Here is a 22,161-nt window from a genome sequence, read left to right as displayed (position 1 = left end):
AACACAGAAAAGCAGAGAGAAGATACAAAGGCCCTCACTTGCTCTAAGAAGAAACTCATCAGTATAATTATCGCATATAAATAATACCATAGTGTTTAATTTCCTCGCTTGTCACTGACAGTGTACTCTACATGTACAATATACTGTAATTACATTGTACATATTCCCACAATGTTTATGAATCTATTCCTATAGCTTTATCTATAGACTGTTGACTTCAGAGCTGAGCAGCTGTTGTTTACCAGCAGTTACTGATAACTTCAACAAATGCAGTGCAAATTTATGTATATATATATTTAATTTCCCCCCACGTCTCTAGGAGAAGATGTAGGAGAATGTAGGATTTACTTTCAAAGAAGTTTATGGAACAAAACATATTCTAACTCAATTTCTTCTTGGGTCCTTGGACCTCGTGGAGAACCTTCTCAAGGCTTTGAACTTTCTTAGGCACACAGCATTTTGCATTTAATTTCAGAAATTTCCTAGACCCCTTTTGAAGGGCCATGAATTCTAGAATATAGACCCTTGTTTTAGACTGGAATCACTTATGTATCCTCATATTCACTTGTATAACTGCTTTATGACCATGTCTCTATACATATGGTAAATTACTAGATGAAGAGATTGAAGACACTTTAATTCTAGGAGAATCTACATAAGAATGGTTGATGTGCAAGGCTGTTCTCATTTTGGAAGGAAGAAGAGGCACAGTCATTTAATAAACTTTTTTTTTTTTTTTTTGTCTTTTTAGGGCTGCACCTGCAGCATATGGAAGTTCCCAGGCCAGGGGTCAAATTGGAGCTACAGCTGCTGGCCTACACCACAGCCACAGCAACACCAGATCTGAGCCACATCTGTGACCTACGCCACAGCTCTTGGTGACACTGGATCCTTAACCCACTGATTGAGGCCAGGAATTGAACCCACATTCTCATGGATACTAGCTGGATTTTTAACCTGCTGAGCCACAAAGGGAACTCCCTGAATCAACTCTTTAAACTTGCTTCCCAAGTCAAGACTTTTTCCTAGAGTCCCCCCCGCCCTTATAAAAGGTGCCTTAAGGTTAAAAAAAAAAAAAAAAAAAAAGAATGTTTAGCAGTTCTGGTATCCTGTGGTAGCAAACCCTCACTTTGGGCCAGTCCTATGCTAAGGAGAGCAAAGACAGCTCTGATTAATAAAACGAGATCCTTTTCTTGTCTCTGAGCAGTAGGTTTATTGGAAGGGATGGTCCTGGCAGCCTTGCAGTCATGTCCATGTCAAATTGTCATGTAAAGTTAATGAGCCTAATGACTTCAAGTGACTCATAGAATGAGGTTAGCAAAAAACTTCACAGGGGCCACCTTCTCACTCCCAGGCCAGCTTGAGGGAGCCAGAGCTCCAACCCCCACCCAAGGCCCCAGCCCAGAGGAGACAGGAGCAACTGCCTGGCTCGATGATCTGGTGTTATGAGGCAACTTAACCCACAACAGTTTCAACTTGCTATTTATCATTAGTGACAGTTTTATATTAAAGCGTTGTTTATACCAGTTGTTGTGCTCTATGTCCAGATTTAAGAAGAGCACCCTGATTCACTTAGAAATACTAGAAATATAACACAAATTCCTGCTATGAGCCCTTTTTTTTTTTTTTAACAAATGTGCTTATTATACACATTAATGCATTCTTGCAACACCCCAGGAGACAATAAATATTATCTTTCCCACTTTATAAACGACAGAATGAGTCATCAAGAGTTGATGTGAGTTTCTTAACATGCAGCAGTGAGTCATAAAGAGAGCTGGGTAGAAGTGAGATTTGTTGGCAGTGGTGCCTTAGCTGTCTCTAGCCATTCTGGAAAGAGCAAATGAATCTCTATAAGTTCATTCATAAAATGATATTCCAATGTTTTGTTTTCTGGTTTTACTGGAAAATCTTTCAACTCAAGGCCCCTGTCCCATGAATTCACGATCCAAAGTGTCTGACACAATCAGATACTGTCCAGACTTCTAGAATGTCTCAGTAGCCTCATTTAAAAGGACTTAGTCACCAAGATCCATACTGCAGCAGCATTTAACTTACTGAAAGGCTGGCTCCTGCAGTATCTCACCGTTCTGGCAGTATTTGCAATCATGCGCTAAAAAGAAAGAAAAAAGAAAAACTGAAATGCAGGTAAGCTTAGTATAGAATCCAAAAAAAGAAAAACCATTATTTATTTCGGCAATACTTGGGACTATGAAAAAACAGCTGGTTCTGAGCTGTTGATTATCTGGAGGCAACTGGTTGCTGTAGTGCTACTTGAAAGAAGCACCCTCTGTCATCCCCCTCCCCCCCACCCTCCAACACACAAGGCATTTTTTCAGGCAAGGAATACTAACAACCTAACTCTAGTCTAATTCTTCAGGACATAAAAAGCAGGCTGTCATTCCTAAAACTACTTTATTCTTCAGGACTAATTTTTACCATTGAGGTCATTGTGAACTTGTAGAACAGAATTTGTAACTATTTTAGGTTTGGACAAGGGTTAGCCTGATAAGTTTCTCACAGTAAATACGACTCAGTAACGAGATATTGACAAAATGATCATAGTCAAGATAATTCTGTCTACATTTTTCTTCTTTCTGTTTTTCTTTTTCCTCTTCGTCTTTTTTTTTTTTTTTTTTTTTTTTTTTTTTTGCTTTTTAGGGCCGTACTAGTGGCATACGGAAGTTCTCAGGCTAGGGGTTGAGTCGGAACTGCAGTTGCGGGGCTACACCACAGCCACAGCAACTCAGGATCCAAGCCATGTCTGTGACCTATACCACAGCTCAGGGCAATGCCAGATCCTTAACTCTATGGGCGAGGCCAGAAATTGAACCTGCATCCTCACAGGCACTAGTCGGGTTCCTTACGGCTGAACCACACAGGAACTTCCTATCTACATTTTCCTGTACTAGCATTGCTAACCTTTCTCATTTTCCAGCAAAAGTCTGTGTTTTAATGTTAGCCTTAGTTGATTCCCTTCCTTCTCCATTCTCAGTCCTTTCTGATTATAACACTAACATGGGGTATTCCCATCATGGCTCAGCGGTAACAAACCTGACCAGTAACCATGAGGATGTGGGTTCGATCCCTGGCCTTGCTCAGAGGGTTAAGGATGCAGTGTTGCCGTGAGCTGTGGTGTAGGTCACAGACACGGCTTGGATCCTGCGTTGCTGTGGTTGTAGTGTAGGCTGGCAATTACAGCTCTGATTTGACCGACTCCTAGCCTGGGAACTTCCATATGCTGCAGGTACGGCCCTAAAAAGAAATAAAAAACAACAAAAAACCCCCACTATCATGCATATTTTAGAAAATCAGAATTAGCACATGCACACTGTAGTTTATGGAATGATTAGGTAATGAGGACCTGCTGGATGGCACAGGGAACTCTACCCAAAATTCTGTGATTATCTATATGGGAAAGGAATCTGAAAAAGAATGTATGTGTATATATGTATAACTGAATCACTTTGCCGTGCAGCAGAAATTTTCACAACATTGTATTAACTATACTTCAAAAAAACTTAAAAAAATGTTAAAAATCATAGAATGTTGCTTCATGGAGTAAGTCATATATTTTTTTCAATTGGAATCTTTTCACATGGCATTATGACTCTTTTTCATGCTATTTGCATTTTAAAACCTTTTAAAAACATGGAGTTCCCACCATGGCGCAGCAGAAACGAATCTGACTAGGAACCATGAGGCTGAGGGTTCAATCCCTGGCCTCACTCAGTGGGTTAAGGATCCGGTGAGCTGTGGTGTAGGCCGGCAGCTACTGCTCTGATTAGATCCCTAGCTTGGGAACCTCCACATGATGTTGGTGTGGCCCTAGAAAAGACAAAAATAAAAATCCTTTAAAAACTAGTAGGTATTTGGTGATATGGATGGAGCATAATTTATTGAACCTTGGTTAATTTTGTCATTAAGTGATCCTCAATTTAAGTTTGGGTTGACATAAACATTTATAAGGAAACCTTTTGAACTTCACTCAGTTGAAAACAACAAAAGAGAGGGGAGGAAAGAAATGAAGGACAGAAGCATGGAGGGGGAGTTCCTGTTGTGGAGCAGTGGAAACGAATCTGACTAGGAACCATGAGGTTGCAGGTTGGATCCCTGGCCTCGCTCAGTGGGTTAAGGATCTGGCTTTGCCGTGAGCTGTGGTGTAGGTCGCAGATGTGGCTTGGATCTGGTGTTGCTGTGGCTGTGGTATAGGCTGGAAGCTATAGCTCTGATTCAACCCCTAGCCTGGGAACCTCTGTATGCCGCAGGTGCAGCCTTAAAAGGACAGGAAAAAAAAAAAAAAAGCATGAAGGAAAAACAGTGAGACTAAAGCACCATGTCTTAGTCACCATGTACATTTCTTGCTCATGGTATTTTAAAGGTCTCTGGGTAATGTCTCAGGGTACTTTTGCTCTCAGGGTGGTCCCCCAGAGATAGCAGATTAATTGTAACACTAGCAAAAAATTGCTAAGGCTCCAGCCAGGAAGAGAGACTTTCTAATCTCTCAGTGGCTATTTGATCCTAGTCCTTGCTTTCTTCATTCATGGACCCCTGGCTTGCCAAAATATAGAAAAATGACTTTGAGAAAGCTGGTGTGGTATTAAAAATATCCACTTATTTGGCAGGAAAAAAATTTCATAGAAGACTTGAAGCTTTACAAATGCATACAGGTGAGCATTCATAAGACCTTGCTGAATGCAGTTGCTTTGAGGACTCTGGCACACACAAAGTGACAAACGTCTGCACTGGATAATTTCTCATACACAAAGAGGCAATCGGAAAAGTCTGAACTTCACTTTCATAAAGGATCCTGAAAACCAGCACGTCCGCTGATCAGCATGAGAAATATATTACAAATACCTCCAAGAAAATGTAACATACAATGTATAATTAGCCTCTGATATATGGAGCCCTGAAATAAACAGTAGCTACGATAATTTTCCTGCTAATTTACTTTAAGTTGTTTTTTCACTTCTCCAAAGGCTTTGCATCCGAAGGGCACAAGTATATTCCATGTAGAATTATTGTAATTCTTCAGATATTGAATGGAGTGTAATTACTGAAAACCCTGGGGAATGCTGCCAGTTTGCCCCTCTGAAGAATAATAAAACAATTAGCAGGGGTCAGAAACCTCTTCCTATACCATTTTGTAGGGAGTAATTGTTCTGCTTTTTAGTTTTGAAAGCTAAAACATTTCATTCTGACTTTGGTTTTAGACTACTCTTTACAACTATACTCTGAGGCTTCATAATTTTTTAGCTCATTATGTAGTTTAAAATGTGAGAACAATTGTTTAAATCAGTAATTTCCAGCTCTGGAGTTCATTCTACCTTTTAAAATCTTTGATTAATTTTAACAATGGTTTTAATTTTGACGTATCCCTTTTAATTGTACTCAAAGGTAACTTCAGCTTAACTTTGAAATCCAAATCTGGCTTTGCAACGAGGTCCATTCTTTTGCTTTGTGATGGCTGCACGATAGTGCTGTAACATGTAAACCCCCAGTAATAGCACCTGAACCCCACTAGCACTGTTGCTCAGTGCAGAGTTACAAAACGCTTTCACAAGGCCAGAGAAGGCTTAACCTGATATTTTAACCCCGCCCACTTGTGCACCCACTCTCACACACAGTATTTAACATGCTACTAATAGCTACAAGGTGCTTTCCTGGGGTTGTGGAAGAAGACTTCAGAAGTACCCTCTGTCACCTGTCTCCAGGGGCAGGATGCTGCCAATAAAACCTGCCTAGAAATGCTGGCTCCCCACTGAATGCATGTAGCAAGGAGGAATTTATTAAGGACAACCCTTTGCATTTTTTTTTTTTTTTTGGTCTTTTTGCCATTTCTTGGGCTGCTCCTGCAGCATATGGAGGTTCCCAGGCTAGGGGTCCAATCGGAGCTGTAGCCACCAGCCTACGCTAGAGCCACAGCAATGCGGGATCCGAGCCACGTCTGCAACCTACACCACAGCTCAGGGCAATGCCGGATAGTTAACCCACTGAGCAAGGGCAGGGATCGAACCTGCAACCTCATGGTTCCTAGTCGGATTCGTTAGCCACTGCGCCATGACGGGAACTCCCCTTTGCATTTTCAGACATTCATGACTATTAGGAATGAATCATTTTGAGTCAAAGTTTTTCCCCCTTTGCTTTTCACCCATTTACCTAGTTCTGAGCCCTGGAGCCACAACACACCCATTTAATTCCTTTTTAACAGGACAGTTCTCGAAATACTTGAGGATAACGACCATGGACATCTCTTCACCCCAAGTCTTTTCTGGTTCAGCCTAATATTCCCGAGTTTCAACAATTTCTCCTAAGTTTTGGGTCTCTTCTGGACAGGCTCCAGTGCGGTGCCCTACACTGAGCAAATCACAGAGTGCAGAAGGAGTGCTGTTTTCCTTCCTTGGTCTAGATGATGCTCCTAACCCATCAAAGTTCACAATTTTTAAAAAGTCACATTGCTGACATCTAGACTAATTGTGAATGAAACCTCTCAGCCTGCTTCATGGAGCTTTCTTCTCCTTAGATGTGCAGTTGGTTTCTTGGACCAAAGTGGAAGACTTTGCATTTATCTCCATGACACATCTCGTTAGTCTTTCTATATCCTTCTGCAGGCTTAAGCCTCACGTGTCTCACCCCCGCCCCAGCAGATGACTATTTATTCATTGCTGTTCTCAGTGAAAGTTGGCTGAAACTAAGGTTAAAAGATTTAGGCTTCATTATTCAATTGCCACAGCAGGGATGAAGCCAAAAATTATACCCTAGGTTTCAAGGTCCTGCCAGAGCAGGTTGGCTTGCCCAGAGCAGGCCAGGCAATTTCCTACAATGCCCGGGCCAGTGGGAAAATGCCTGATGACTCCAAAGCAGAGCTTCTTGTCTTTTTTTTTTCCTGCCTCAGCAAACCTGAGGTTATGCATACTCCCATTAGCCACGAGCTTATTTGTAATTCAGGGGCAAAGTGAGGAGAACATGCTCCTTTAGAAGGCACCTGAGTCAGTGCAGGTGGGCAGTGTGAGTCCCTCTCCACACCTGACCTGACTGGTAGAGCCCCACCCCCTGCTGGGAAGCATCACCCAAGGTCAGCTCATCAGCCTCGAGGATGCTAAGAAAGCGGTGTGCAGTTAGAATGCCAGGCTTCCCCTTGGGAATCCACATCCTAGATGTCCCACATCATGCCTATTCTTGGGGCTAATTCTAAGTCCGGGTCCTCGGAGATTATTTGCTAGAATTAATATGGTTACACAATTCCTCATCTATAGGGATGAGAGATGGACCCAACTGAAAGCTGGGGAATTTCCCTCAGGACATGAGCTCACCCCGGAGGAAGGTCAGAAAGGAAAAATGAAGTAGCAAGCAAAGGACTCGGTAACTACCCTCGGGTAGTTATTTATCAAGCTGAAAACAGAGCGACTCTGGAGCAGATGTCCTTCCTGGGGCTTAAGCTGCAGCGTGACCACTACAAAGATGCTGTCCAGAGGAGGGAGCAACCAGATTGTCCCCAGCTGAGCCTGGCCCAGTTGAGAGGCCCTGAGGTTTTTGGTCCTTAACACAGATCTCCCTCAAGTTCAGATCCAGGTAATTCCCCTTGAATCTAGTGAGGTGTCAGAGGGGCCTCTTCCCAGACTGGGTCTTAGCCCTCGGGGTGGGCTGGCCATGTTCCCTCTGCATGCCTGTCCAGATGGTCCTTGACCCACCAGGCCTCACCAGCCAGCCACTGCTTATCTGGCCAGCTCTATACTGACTCTTCTGCCAGGTCCAAGCTCCCTTAGCCCTCCTGTCCCTGAAGAGGAGCAGACTTTGTCTGTTTCTCAAGTTGAGACTAGCGGGCCCTCCAGGCAGTAGCACCTCCCACTCACAGCTAGCTGCCAGAACAGCCTTCCCTTTTTTTTTTTTTTTTTTTTTTTTTTGTCATTTTAGGGCCACACCTATGGCATATGGAGGTTCCCAGGCTAGGGGTCTAATTGGAGCTGTAGCTGCCCGCCTACACCACAGCTCATGGAAACGCCTTCACCCACTGAGCGAGGCCAGGGATCGAACCTGCAACTTCATGGTTCCTAGTTGGATTTGCTTCTGCTGTGCCATGACGGGAACTCCAGCCTTCCCCTTCTGAGGCCATGCTGCCTCGCTGCTGTGAGTCCCTTGAGAACTTGGATGTCAGGCCTTTTTTTTTTTTTAATTTTTTTTTATTTTTTTTTTATTTTTTTATTTCTTTCCATTTTAGGGCTGCACGGGTGGCATATGGAGGTTCCCAGGCTAGGGGTCAAATCTGAGCCATAGCTGCCGGCCTATGCCACAGCCACAGCAATGAGGGATCCAAGCCGAGTCTGCAACCTACACCACAGCTCACAGCAACACCAGATCCCCAACCTATTGAGTGAGGCCAGGGATCAAACCCCCATCCTCATGGATACTAGTTGGATTCGTTTCCACTGCACCACAACAGGAACTCCCAGGTGTCTTTTAAACGCCTGCCCTCTATGGTTTTTGTCTTTCCTTCTGTTGTTCCTTGAGATCTTTGCCCTCCTTATTGTAATGTGTGCCAGGTTGCTTTTTCTCCATCTGCCCCTACTGCGTTAACTCTCCCCCATCTATATCCTTGTCAAATATCTCAGTCAACTAGTCTTTGCTTAGCATGGGTAAAACCACATTCACACTGATTATTTCACTCAGACCCTCCTATATTTGGGACAAGAGTTTTTTTTTTTCCCCCCACAACCAGATCTAGAAATAGATGTCTCTCACCTGTAAATATTGTGGTGCCCATGACAGTCACCAAGTGGAATTAAGTGCATGGAAAGGACCAGAGATAAAAGATAAAATGGTCCAGAAGCTGAGCCGGCCTTCACTCTGTGTATTCTTGAGGAAGAACCAACTCCTGTCCCATAGCTGTGGGTTCTTAATATCTAAGAGGTGTGTGACATGCAGACAGAAGCATGTAACAGGCATGGTGTTCATGGTGTGTTGTACACACAATGGCTGTGGGACGTGGCAGCTCAGGTGCCTGTACAGGTACACACAGAGTATTGAGCATCTTTGCACTCAGGGAAGGACACTGAAGGACTAATGTGGTTAGTACCACAGGGAGGAGGGGCAGCAGAATAATGTCCAGTGAGGAACAGAAGGCTAAGGGAGCCGCTGAGCTGCATGAGGTATCAGTAATGCGAAATGCTTGGGAAATTCTGCTTAATCAGATTCTCTAAAAAAATAGAAAATACTTTTGGATAAACTTTGTTACATGAACTCCTTTGAAATGCTTTAGTGGACTCTTCTATCTTACTAAATCTAACACTAGAATATGATTGGATTATTCTTCTCTTCAACAAATATATCTTTCCAACTTATGATGTGCCAGATACCTTTTTGGGTGCTGGAGAAATATCAGTGAACCTAATAGGTAAGATTCCTGGTCTAGGACACTTAACATTCTAGTAGAGGAGAGAGGCAATTAAGAGGCAATAAAGATCATCTTAGAATGTGAAACCAGCTATCAGGGCAAGGTTACCTATTGAGAGCCAGCTGTCTGGCAAGGTATGGAAGGTAGAAGAATGTTTAAAGGGTGGTCAGGGAAGACCACTCAGAGAAGGGGACACATGAGTGGAGACCTGAATGATGTGAAAGAGCCAGACAGGTGAAGACTGGAGGAGTAACAGCCAGTGCAAAGGCCCTGGGGCAGGAAGGAAAAGAAAGAAGGCTGGTTTTAACAGCTTGGACTGAGTGCAGAGAAGATGAAGTATGAGATGAGGCTGAACGGGTGCTCAGGCGACCAGTCTGGATTTAATTATACTGTATTTAACATGGTTTAATTTTCCCTTGATACAGCTTTAGGCAGTTACCACTCTTCGCATTTTTGCTTTTTGACATTAAAAAAAAAAACTGAAGTATAGTTGATTTATAATATCACACTAGTTTCACGTATAGAGCAAAGTGACTTGGTTATGTGTGTGTATATATATACTTTTATATATATATATATATATATATATATATTTTATTTTATTTTTTTTGGTCTTTTGTCTTTTTAGGGCTGTACCCATGGCATATGGAGGGTCCCAGGCTAGGGGTCTAATCAGAGCTGTAGCTGGCCTACATCATAGCAATGCCAGATCCGAGCCACATCTGCGACCTACACCATAGCTCATGGCAACGCTGGATCCTTAACCCACTGAGCAAGGCCAAGGATCAAACCTGCAACCTCATGGTTCCTAGTTGGATTTGTTTCCACTGTGCCACGACAGGAACTCCTATTGATTCTTTCCATAATAGTTTATTATAGGGTGTTGAATATAGTTCCTTGAGCCATACAGTAAATCTTTGTGGTCTGTTTTATATGTGGTAGTATGCATCTGTTAATCCCAAACTTCCAATTTATCCCTTCTCTTACACTTTGGTAACCATAAGTTTGTTTTCTATGTCTGTCTATTTCTGTTTTGTGAAAAAGTTCATTTGTACTATTTTTTAGATTCCACATATAAATGATATAACATTTGTCTGACTTCACTGAGTATGATAATCTATATCCATCCATGTTATGGCAAATGGCATTATTCTATTCTTTTTAATGGCCGAGTAATATTCCTAATATATAGGATATATATTAGATGTGCTATTAGAGTATATATATATATTCCATTAGATATATATATACATCTATATATATATGTCTATATCTGTCTATCCATTCATCTGTTGATCGACATTTATTTTTTTTTTTTTTGTCTTTTTGCTATTTCTTTGGGCCGCTCCCGCGGCATTGGAGGTTCCCAGGCTAGGGGTCTAATCGGAGCTGTAGCCACTGGCCTACGCCAGAGCCACAGCAACGCAGTATCCGAGCCGCGTCTGCAACCTACACCACAGCTCACGGCAACGCCGGATCGTTAACCCACTGAGCAAGGGCAGGGACCGAACCCGCAACCTCATGGTTCCTAGTCGGATTCGTTAACCACTGTGCCACGACGGGAACTCCTGATCGACATTTAAATTGCTTCCATGTCTTGGCCATTGTAAATACTGCTGCTGTGAACATTGGGGTGCATGTATCTTTTTGAATTAGAGCTTTCATCTTTCTTGCAGGAATGGGATTGCTGGATCATATAATAGTTCTATTTTTAGTGTTTTTAAGGAATCTCCATACTCTTTTCCATAGCGGCTGCATCAATTTACATTCTTACCAACAGTGTAAGAAGGGTTCTGTTTTCCCCACACCCTCTTCAATGTTTAGTATCTGTAGACTTTTTTTTTGTCTTTTTGCCATTTCTTGGGCCGCTCCTGAGGCATATGGAGGTTCACAGGCTAGGGGTCGAATCGGAGCTGCAGCCACCAGCCTACGCCAGAGCCAAAGCTCTGAGCCGCATCTGTGACCTTCACCACAGCTCATGGCAACGCCGGATCGTTAACCCACTGAGCAAGGGCAGGGATCGAACCCAAAACCTCATGGTTCCTAAGTCGGATTCATTAACCACTGCGCCACGATGGGAACTCCTTTTTTTTTTTTTTTTTGTCTTTTTGAGTATCTGTAGACTTTTTAATGATGGCCATTCTGACTGCTGTGAGGTGGTACATCACTGTTGTTTTGCATTTCTCTAATAATTAGTGATGCTGAGCATCTTTTCATGTGCCTTTTGGTCATCTGTGTGTCTCTGGAGTAATGTTTAGGTCTTCTGTCCATTTTTTGATCATTTTTTTGTTGTTGTTGCTGTTATTGAGTTGTTTGAGGTGTTTATTTGGAGATTAATCTCTTGTCAGTGGCATCATTTGAAAATATTTTCTCTCATTCCATAGGTTGTCTCTTTGTTTTTTTTTGTGGTTTCCTTTGCTGTGCAAAAGCCTTTAAGTTTGATTAAGTCCATTTGTTTATTTTTCCTTTTATTTCTTTTGCCTTGAGAGACCAACCTAAGAAAACACTGGTATGTCTTATGTCAGATAATGTTTTGCCTATGTTCTCTTCCAGAAGTTTTGTGGTGTCATGTCTTCTATTTAAATCTTTTTTTTTTTGGTCTTTTTGCTATTTCTTGGGCCGCTCCTGCAGCACATGGAGGTTCCCAGGCTAGGGGTCAAATCGGAGCTGTAGCCACCGGCCTACACCAGAACCACAGCAATGCGGGATCCAAGCCACGTCTGCAACCTACACCACAGCTCACGGCAACGCCAGATCATTAACCCACTGAGCAAGGGCAGGGACCGAACCCAAAACCTCATGGTTCCTAGTCGGATTTGTTAACCACTGTGCCACGACAGGAACTCCCTATTTAAATCTTTAAGCCATTTTGAATATATTTTTGTGTATGGTATGAGGGAATGTTCTAACTTCATTGATTTACATGCAGCTGCCCAGCTTTCCCAATATCACTTATTGAAAAGACTGTTTTTTCTCTATTTTGACATCTTTTATTACTGTTGTGAACAGTTTTTATATCTTTTGCTGATTTTTAATAAATCATGTGTTTATCTTCTCAACTGCATATAATCTCCTAAAAGCCAAGGACTGCTCTTTGGATTTCTCTGTATCTCCCAGAAAAATTCTTTGCCTAGATACTCTACACATATTTAATTGCTTTGAAACATACCCCTTGGAAAAATCTGCATTTAGCCTAGTTCATGTATTCTATTTAAAAAAGTAGCCTTTCAAAGTCTTCTTGTAGATTTCTATTATGTTGGAAAGGTCTGGGAATTGGGTAGATTTTGAATACTTAGATTTTTACCTGGAGATTCCTTTTTCCATAACTTGATATAAGTCCATGAATCTTGTAATATTATTTATTGGTGATAGAAAACATACTGTTGCTGATTATGTAACAGCATGATTCGTGATAGAAAAATATAAGGATTCAACACATTTCCTTTATGAATTAGTTTCTGTTAATGTTTCCAGAAGTATAGAAGTTTGCCTCAGGCTTCTTTTTCCAAATAAAATGACTGTAGTAAAATAATATTCATAAATAAGTCCACCTAAATATGGGTATGTCTGAAATAGAACGAACCTCTTAAAACAGCAGCGAATGTGGCTATCAGCATGCTTTATGCAGCCTGGGATAGTGGCAGCCGGCCAGCATATTATCCTCTAATCCATTGCTAGTCTACCTCCTAAATGTTATAAATATTCATGTATGCCATAGAAAGCTACAAAGGGCTTTATTCAAACATTTTTTTGAATACTCCTTTATGTTCCTCCCAAATGAAAGAATGTCTGCTTTTTTTTTTTTTTTTTGCATAAGGATCAGAGTGTGAATTCTCTTTTGTTCATACTCATAAATCCCGAAAACCAATATGCAACAAATTCTCTAATCCTCATTTCATACCCCAAGGGTGAAGAGGTTCAAAATAAAAATACTTAGGGTTGGCATGGTAGTTCACTGTGACTGGGCAACACTGCCACCAAGAAAAGGCATCTGTGTTCCCGACTACCCTGGTGACTTCTGCCCCTGGCAGGGGCTCCCTCAGGGGATCCAGCCTACCAGCCCCACAGAGGCTGCCAGCTCTGCGCACCACCTTGGCCTTGCTGATGAACGACTGGGAAGCTGCATGGACATTAGCCTGAAAAGGAAGAGAGATGCAACCTTCCCCAAGAACACAGTAACCAGCCACTAGTGGGAGTTGTAAGGGGTAGTAGTGGTGGTGTTGGGTGGGGCGGGGGCAGCGCTAGTTTATGGGGAGAAAAGGGTGGAAAGTTGGCAACAAGTGTCAAGTTGGTCAAAGCCAGGTTTAAAAAACTCAAATCTTTTTGAAATTCCAGTTCATTTTCTAGGAACATCTAACACATGGAAGGGCAACTGTAAAATTAAACTTTCCCATGGTATGATTTACCAAATGAAGTTAACATTTATCATTGCTGAGGCAGAGAACTAACACTACTCTCTCTCTATCACTTCCCCCCTACTCTTTCATAGGAATAGAATTACCCCCTAATTTTGAGTGGGGGCACATGGATATCCAGAATAAGGACTGGATATTCTAACATATTCTTTCTTTTCAAGTGACTAAGTTTCTTCTGGCCAATAAAACGTGAGCTATGCGGTCCGTGCAATTCCAGGTCACATCCTTAGAGAGAAGAAGCAGGTCTTTCTTTTCCTTCCTGCTTCTCTCTAGCTGGAGTGGGCATGGTGCTGGTCCACCACCCTGGACTCTATGGATGGTGAAAAGACAAGAGAGGAGAAGACTGGAACCTTGTCTGCTTCCTGTACCAGAGCTACCACTCTTGGACATTTAAGTGAGAAAGGCATAAACTTATCCTGCTTAAGCTGTTGTTAACTTAGGTGTGCACAACTGCAGCTGAAATTCAGTCTTAGCTATTCTGTTGCTTTCAAGTGATAGTGGACTCAGAACAGGGTGTGAATGACCCCCATCCTCAGTGACAGGCGTGTAAGAACCCACTGCTGTAGACATAAAGCATGGAAATGGGGAGGGGAAACTTTTTTTTTTTGGTCTTTTTGTCTTTTCTTGAGCCACTCCTGTGGCATATGGAAGTTCCCAGGCTAGGGGTCGAATCGGAGCCGTAGCCACCTGCCTACGCCAGAGCCACAGCAACTTGGGATCGGATCCGAGCCGCATCTTTGACCCACATCACGGCTCCCGGCAATGCCAGATCCTTAACTCACTAAGCAAGGCCAGGGAGCGAATCCGCAGCCTCATGGTTCCTAGTCGGATTCGTTAACCACTGCGCCATGACGGGAACTCCCCAAGGGGGAACTCTCTTAATTGAATATGATCTCGACTTTTCATTTGCAGGTTACGCATGTGACACCAAGATCTAAAAACCGCCCCGAAACAAATCTCATCTTCCTTGATGGATATGTTTGCTGTTCTTGTTTGTTCTATTTAGTTAACTTTAATGATCAAAAGTTCTAAAGCTCAGTCAACGCTTTAGGAAACTTGGCTTCTAAGCCTCTGTGCACATGTGTATTTTATAGTCAAATGGTTGGCTTAGCCACCCCTCAAGCTGTATTTCTGCCTAAGTGATCTGGAAGGTTCTTTGCCTATTTGCTAAATCTTTCATTTCTGGAAAACAAGTTTCCTTTTGAGTAATTAGGGAAATATGTTTAATTCTCCGTACTAATGTGTGAGCAAAGAATGTTTTTACTTTGATCACAGAATTGTTAGACACTGCCCTGCCCTTGGGTGGGGGGTGGGGTGGGAGGGAAGACTGCTGAGAACTGTGTGCCCTCCGGAATAGAGTGTCTTTGAGGAGTGTGGACTCATGTGCTATTTCCTAAGAAGCTTAAAACACTTGCTGTACTTCTTCACCGGGCTGGGCTTTGCACTCTGCTCATTCCCAAAGTTGAGTGGTATGATCCTTACAGGATCCCCGAGGGATATTTTGAATTCTCTTGGAGTTGCACATACTGGGTGGACTTCAAGAAGCAATTAGAACAGTTCTCTGATAAGAATGCTTATAGTGCTGTAGAGCTTACAGGAATACTTAAAAATAATCTGGACCCACCACTAATCTCCAGGGATAGATGCAACAGCCACAATCCCCATTTGCTGTTGGGGAAACTGACCGGACACAAAACTTAAGGGACAGCTGCAAAGTGCTGAAGCTGAGAACTGAACCTCCTGTCTCCTGGACTCCCAAGTCCTGAGCTTTTCCTGCAGCACCACATTCACCACTGCAAAGGGTAACTTGGGCACATGCTCACCCACACAGATAACACTCATCCATGCAGGCTGCAGCCAGAGGATTTAGGAGACAATGGAGCATTCCATTGACATGCAATGTGTAGCTAAAAAAAGGCTCTGGCATGACCTGCCTTATTGCTTCACAGAAGATAATAAACTACAAAATAACTAATGCCAGATAATACAGCTTTTTTTAGGGGGGGGGCTGGAAAATACTGAATACCTGTTCCACACAACTGTTACTTAAAAAATTTTTTTGGTCATGAAAATTTTCCAGTTACTGCTCTGAACTTGGGCGAACTTTACTGGAATAAGCAATACACATTCAGATGAATTTTCCATAATAAAGATCCTCTGTAGAGTTGCCTTTTGCCTACATGCGCTAAAGGCAGGCTCAGCGGATAAACATTTCAAAGGCATCCTGGGGCAATCTAGCTGCACAAACCTTACAACAAAACAACAACATGGAAGTCACTCCGGAACATTGTGCATTTTAGTAACAGGCAGCCGAGGACGAAGCAGGCAGCATAAAAGCTAGCTGCTGCTGTGAGCCGCGGCACACATACTATTCAGGTTCACAAAAGAGAACTGACAGACTAAAACAGGTAGCCAATTTGAACTGAGTATTTCAAAACTCCTTTATGTGTAACTAGCTTTTTAACATGGCAGCATATATAGAAATTATTTCCTTTATTAGTACAAATGCAAATTTTATCTTAAAAAAAAACATCACGGCTAAGGTTATAATACTCTACGTACCATTTTTTCAAAGTTTACTAGACTGTCAATGAACGTCTTGTTCCCCTCATGAGTAAATGTCATATCTGCAAAGAAATAAAAGTCACGTTCTAATCACTAACAGAAATATGTCATACTAAGAAACCACAATAGCACCATTAGATTATGCTGGAGGATTTGCATAACACTGCAGTTGAAAAAAGCTGATAATAGTTCCTTTTATGTTAGGTGTTTAACTTTCTAAAGCACTTTACCTGAGCTTGGTAAAATTTCCAGACTAACCCTCTGTGTCACTCTCAAGTCTTCCACACCACGCACAGTTCCCTGCTCCTCCTGCAAATCTTTCCAACTCTTTCAGAAACGCCAGGGCTGAGAGGAGATGGCGTTGGAAAGATGGGCTCACTCTCCCCCAAAGAGGTCAATCTCATTAGGCTCCTGTTACATGCTCATCACCGGCTCAGCCGGTGCATTGCCTTGGAATTACCTTTAATGAGCAAAGGCATGAAGGGGATGAGAGGAGGGTCCAGCTTGGCTACTGTCAGCCTGTAGGCCCTGTGGTTTCTTGAAGGATCCTTTAGAGAAACAAAGAGATGCTGGTTAACGACTGGTGACACCTTCACCACTCCCTCTACCTCCTGACACATCTAGCCTTGTCATCTCCCAATCAGGTAGTTTTTTTGTTTGTTTTTTGTTTTTTTGGTTTTTTTTTTAGGGCCGCCCCGTGGCATGTGGAGGTTCCCAGGCTAGGGGTCGAATCGGAACTGTAGCTGGCCCCCTACACCACAGCCACAGCAATGCCGGATCCTTAACCCACTGAGGGAGGCCAGGAATCTAACCTGAAATCTCAAGGTTCCTAATTGGATTTGTTTCCACTGTGCCACAATGGGAACTCTCCAATCAGGTAGTATTGCATCAAGCGTAGCTACCAAAGAAAATCATTTATTTATTTATTTATTTATTTATTTATTTATCTATTGCTTTTTAGGGCCACACCCGTGACATATGGAGGTTTCTGGGCTAGGGGTCCAGTCGGAGCTACAGCTGCCAGTCTACACCACAGCCACAGCAGTTCAGGATCCGAGTCACATCCTTGACCTGCACCACAGCTCACAGCAATGCTGGATCCTTAACCCACTGAGCGAGGCCAGGAATCGAACCCGCCACCTCCTGGATCCTAGTCAGATTCGTTTCCACTGCGTTATGATGGGAACGCCCCAATTCTTGTTTTAAAACAACTTCCCATATGACATGAAAGTGATTGACTTTTTTGTTTCCTTTCTTGGTGGCAAGGGAGCTATGCCTCTAGGGCTCAAGGGGGGAGATTCCCTTTGAGAGCCCACAGGAAATGTACAACAAGCCCCAAACCCTAGACACCTTCCTCTGGAAGCACCTGCTCCTCCCCAGGAGCCCAGCTCTCTCTCCTGGCTGCCCTGCACAGCCAGTCCTGGCCTTGCCATCTCTGGAACCCTCCCGTCACTGCTGCCAAGTCCCCCTCACCCTTCTTCTGTCCGTTAACACCTCCCAGCCAATGGGGAAGAATAATTTTGGCAAGCCAAGGAAAACGGAGCTTCCAAGCCCTCGCCAGCCTGTGGTAGATGGAAAGGATCCTATTATACAGCTTTTCTTAGTTACACAAATTGACCTTATGTGGGACATAAGTCCTCCTTAAGTTAGTACCTGAGGGTGCCATTCATTAGTCAGACATGCTTGTTTTAGCAGCACTAAAATGGGATCATAAACTTCTTAAAGTCATACAAGGACAGATAAAATTTCTGAAATGAGAACTTCAATTCAGCTCATCAGAAATTGGATTAATGCAGACAGTGAACAGAATAAAGGAGCCACTGTCACTTACCATTAAACTTTCAAACTCCGCATAGAACTTCTTGAACTTGCTTGGCAGTTTCTGTTAATGAAAGGAAAATGCCACACTCATATGTCAGATTCACTATCTCGATGTGTATCATTTCTAGGGGAAATATATTTCTTTGGGCTCTTAAACATCTCTAAGGCCCGGGCAAAATCTGTCTTATCATTTGAAGATAATCTCCTGGATAGATAATAACCTCGTCTTTTAAAAGTCTTAATAACCTAGTAGAACCGTGACTATGAATGCTTTGGTCTTACTGCTTTTATAATGTTTGTTGAACTCGATTATTCATAAAGAGGCGTGCATTCCCAGACTACAGGTGGTTTGGTGGTAACCCCCCCCCCCCACCCCCGGTTTTAAACTCTGATTCCCACAGTTAGGAATTTAGACCAGAGAATGTTAGGATTAAAGGTTTTGGAAACTACTGAGTTCATCCCTTCTCCTCCTTTTCAGGGTAAGCTACAGGGGAACAGGGATTTTTTTTTTTTTTTTTTTTTTATCGGTTTTGTTCATTGCTAAACAATACACAATAAATATGTGACCAGATTCAACTTGTGTTTTAAAGGTGGAAGAAATGAAAGCTCACAGGTGACATGACATGCCAGAGTCACACAGCTGATGATGGTCGAGCCCCTGGAATACACATCACCTGCCTCCTTTCCCCTGCCTCTTACTTGCGCTATGCTTTTCTACACAAGCATTTCTTCCCCTAGGGTTTTTCTGCCTGGTTATAATGTAGAAATTGATAGTTCTTTCAGTTTAGTCATTTCTTTTCCTCCTTTCCTCCCCCTTCCCTCCCCTTCCTTCCTTCTTTTTGGTCTTTTTAGGTCAAACCCAAGCTAGGGGTTGAATCGGAGCTACAGCCTACCCCACAGCCACAGCAACACCAGATCTGAGCCGCCTCTCCAACCTGCACCACAGCTCACGGCATTGTTGGATCCTTAACCTACTGAACAAGGTCGGGGATGGACCCCGCATCCTCATGGATACCAGTTGGGTTCATTACCGCTGAGCCTCAATGGGAACGCCTCGGTTTAGTGATTCCACACCACTGACTGTCCCCTTACATCTCCACCAGGAGGTCAGCGATGAATCACCTTTCAATCCTATTGGTTCTTACTTCGCTTAGGTCCTGAGCTTGTCGTAAACTTGAACTTTTTGCTTCTGACAGAGCCACACCAAGACAGAGCAGCGTGATATGTTTCCCATCCCAAGACCCTGGAAGTGCTGTCCAAGCTCTGGGCCTCCGGACGCCCGGCTCAGCTCTGCTTCTCACACCAAAGTCTGCTGTCCCTGCTGACTCACCAATCAGACTTCTGCCATCCACCAAACAGTCCTCTCCCTTCTCTGAATGGGTCTGTCATATCCCCCTTGGAATGCTGTGAGACGTTTTCTTTTGTTTCTGGGAACTGGTCTCCTCATCATCTCTAAACTCACTGTCCTACCACCTCTCTGGGTCTCAGGGAAACCCGGTCTCCTTGCTTGAGGGGAAAGGGCAAAGGGAGGCAGGCTGGGATGGGTGCCACGGGATGCAGGGGTCTCATGCCCCATGGAGTGTCCAAACCACCACGCTAGGTGGTGACTTTCTGGGAACACAGACCACTTTAAAAGTGAGGAGCGAATGACATTTTTGGTTGGGTCTCTCATTCTTTCCTTAGCTGGCTTTTGGGTCAAAGGCAGGAGAGCCTATAGTATAACATGGTCTTAAGACTATTATCTATCCGCACCCCATGCTCCCAGAGCAGGGGTCCTCCACTGGGGGCAATTTTGCAACCCCCGCCCCCCCACCACCTGGGGATGTTTGGTTATATCTGCAGACATTTATTGCCCAGATCAGGGTGGGTGGGGTGAGAGGTGCTCTTGGTCTATAGTAGGCGGAGGCCAGGGATGCTGCTAAGCCTCCCATGTGGCTCAGAACAGCCCCTCCCCCCCCAACAAAGAGGGCTCCTGCCCAACATGTCAACACCGTCAAGGCCAAGAAACTTGGCTCCGAGGTCTCACTCCCTCTGGCATTCTCTCAAATGGGTCTTTCCCCTCCATGTCCAGCCATTCCCTTTGCCACGTGGCTTCCCTCTGTTTTCCGTTTTGTTCATTGACTGTCTCACACGTGTTCTCTGCTTCCCAGAGGGCAGGCCCCATTTCTCACGCTGCTCCTGCTGCCATCCTGCCACTCACTCGACTCGTGCGAGAAGCACGTGGGAGGGGCTCGGCCAGGACAGGTAGATACACCAAAGCAAAGATGCTTATGAAGGACAGCGCTTCCTACAGATGATTCAGTTACATTTTGCCTCTAGAGATAAAGGCTTATAGGTGATGAAAGGGGACTCTCCTCCTTTCAGCAACACGCAAGGATGGAAACACAAGCTCCCAGGCCCAAGTGCTCCTCCTTCCTCCTCCCTGAGGAATGAAGGGCTGGCCAGAGAACTCTTTCCCTCCCCCAGGCAGCCTCCGGGTTTTTCTCTTTCGGCCAGGAAAGGGGACTCTGGGAGCGCTCCCCCATGCTACGGCCTTAATGTCTGGCTGCTTCCTGGACCCCATGAGGTTTTATACCTTCTTTGTTCTTCCCAACCAAACCCTGTGGATTCAGCGAGAGGGTTAAAAGCTGAAACCAGGTTGGGGAAAGCAGACTCTTTGAGAGGGAACCTCGGTCTCCTAAGATTCCAAGAGCCGTGGGCTCCAAGAAGGGGAGGCTGCCCCCTGGCCTCATGGCTTAGATTTTATTGGCAGCGGCAGCTTTTTCTAGCTGGAAGATGACCCAGCCACGTGGCATGCAGGCCTCACCCGTTCCCTCATTCCTATATTCAGGGGATGAGCTGCTGTGTGCTGCATCTGCCTGGAATCTTCAGAGAAACCCAAGACAGAAGGACGTGTGAGGACCTGTCCTGTCAACAGTGCAAACACTGAGGAGGAACAGGGAAAAAAAACAATTTCAAGAGGGAAGCCGGAAGGACCTATTTCAAGGAAAACATTGGGAGAAGCAAACAGCTGCCTTTGGTGGCTTTTTAAAGCATCACTGCAAATGAAGTCTCTGTTACCTCCTCCCTGCCCTCTTTTTGTGTCCCACTTACACATACTTTTTTATTTTTAGTACGAGTCTATTTTGGTGTGTATGTTCTATTAGAGATTAGTATTTCTTTGACTATAGACCGCATGTAAGGGGTCAGGCATAGTTTGAGTACTTAGCTAATGGAAAATAAGGATGTTCTCTAGCACAAATAACCAACTAGCCACAAACCACTAATATTGGCTACAGAAATTCACAACACACCTGCATAACTTCAGCACCAAAGCGAATTCTAACCAACTCTTGTTCCTCTCTCCATACACAGAGAGGTCTGAAAGGTGGTTAAGAGATACTTGGTATGGGTACTGAGCTGGGCCACACAGTCGGCCTGCTGGCTTATTCTCCCAGGAGCAAAGTGACTACCTGGATACAAAGGGATCTTCTGTCCTCGCTTAATTACCGATAAGGCTTCTTTCAACAGCAAGAAGAAGACCTTCCAGAGAACAGCAGGACGTATAAGCAAAACCTCTGAAGTCATCCAAGCAACGCTGTTGATTCTCAGCTTATTTTTATTTACATCTTATTTACCAAGAAGCTAAGACCTCCCCCCCCCCCCCAAGACACCAAAGGACAATACCTTTTACAATTCACATGCTGAGGCAAAAGGAGACAGGTCACCTCCCTCCAAGTGTCCCACCTTTCCCACTGCTGTACAAGTGTATGCTATTTCTATTAAAGCACCCCAGTGAGCCTCTGTTTTTAATTCTTAAGGCAAAAGTCACAGCTGGATCGCAGCGGAAGCTTACCTCCCACGTTAGTGCCAAGCGGCTCACAGCAACATTACTTAGTCCCATGACGATGGCAAAAAAGGAATTCAGATTTTTGTACTCCTTACAGCTGAAACACAAGAGGCACATGTTGGGAGAAAATGTCACTT

At 43.8% G+C, this 22,161-nt stretch overlaps 1 protein-coding gene across 10 annotated transcripts in view; it reads right to left on the bottom strand.

Moving 5' to 3' along the window:
- The window catches only part of RAPGEF4 (Rap guanine nucleotide exchange factor 4), a 320,273-nt gene that overhangs the window by 2,464 nt on the left and 295,648 nt on the right, over positions 1-22,161 (bottom strand). For all 10 annotated transcript variants that reach the window (XM_084999522.1, XM_021075197.2, XM_084999527.1 and 7 more), the window contains 5 exons: positions 22,031-22,121; positions 18,206-18,256; positions 16,835-16,922; positions 16,372-16,436; positions 2,059-2,113 (listed from right to left, as the gene is read on the bottom strand). In XM_084999522.1, coding sequence (XP_084855648.1) covers positions 2,059-2,113; positions 16,372-16,436; positions 16,835-16,922; positions 18,206-18,256; positions 22,031-22,121 — 350 coding nt within the window. The remainder of the gene's footprint in view (positions 1-2,058; positions 2,114-16,371; positions 16,437-16,834; positions 16,923-18,205; positions 18,257-22,030; positions 22,122-22,161) is intronic.

Source organism: Sus scrofa, chromosome 15 (genome assembly GCF_054392235.1).
Source record: "Sus scrofa isolate SSC_HxYL_T2T_F1_AM1 chromosome 15, Sscrofa_HxYL_maternal_Yorkshire_Landrace_v2.0, whole genome shotgun sequence".
Classification (NCBI taxonomy): domain Eukaryota; kingdom Metazoa; phylum Chordata; class Mammalia; order Artiodactyla; family Suidae; genus Sus; species Sus scrofa.
The sequence above is the reverse complement of the archived record's forward strand: the minus strand, read 5'-3'. Positions and strand labels throughout refer to the sequence as shown.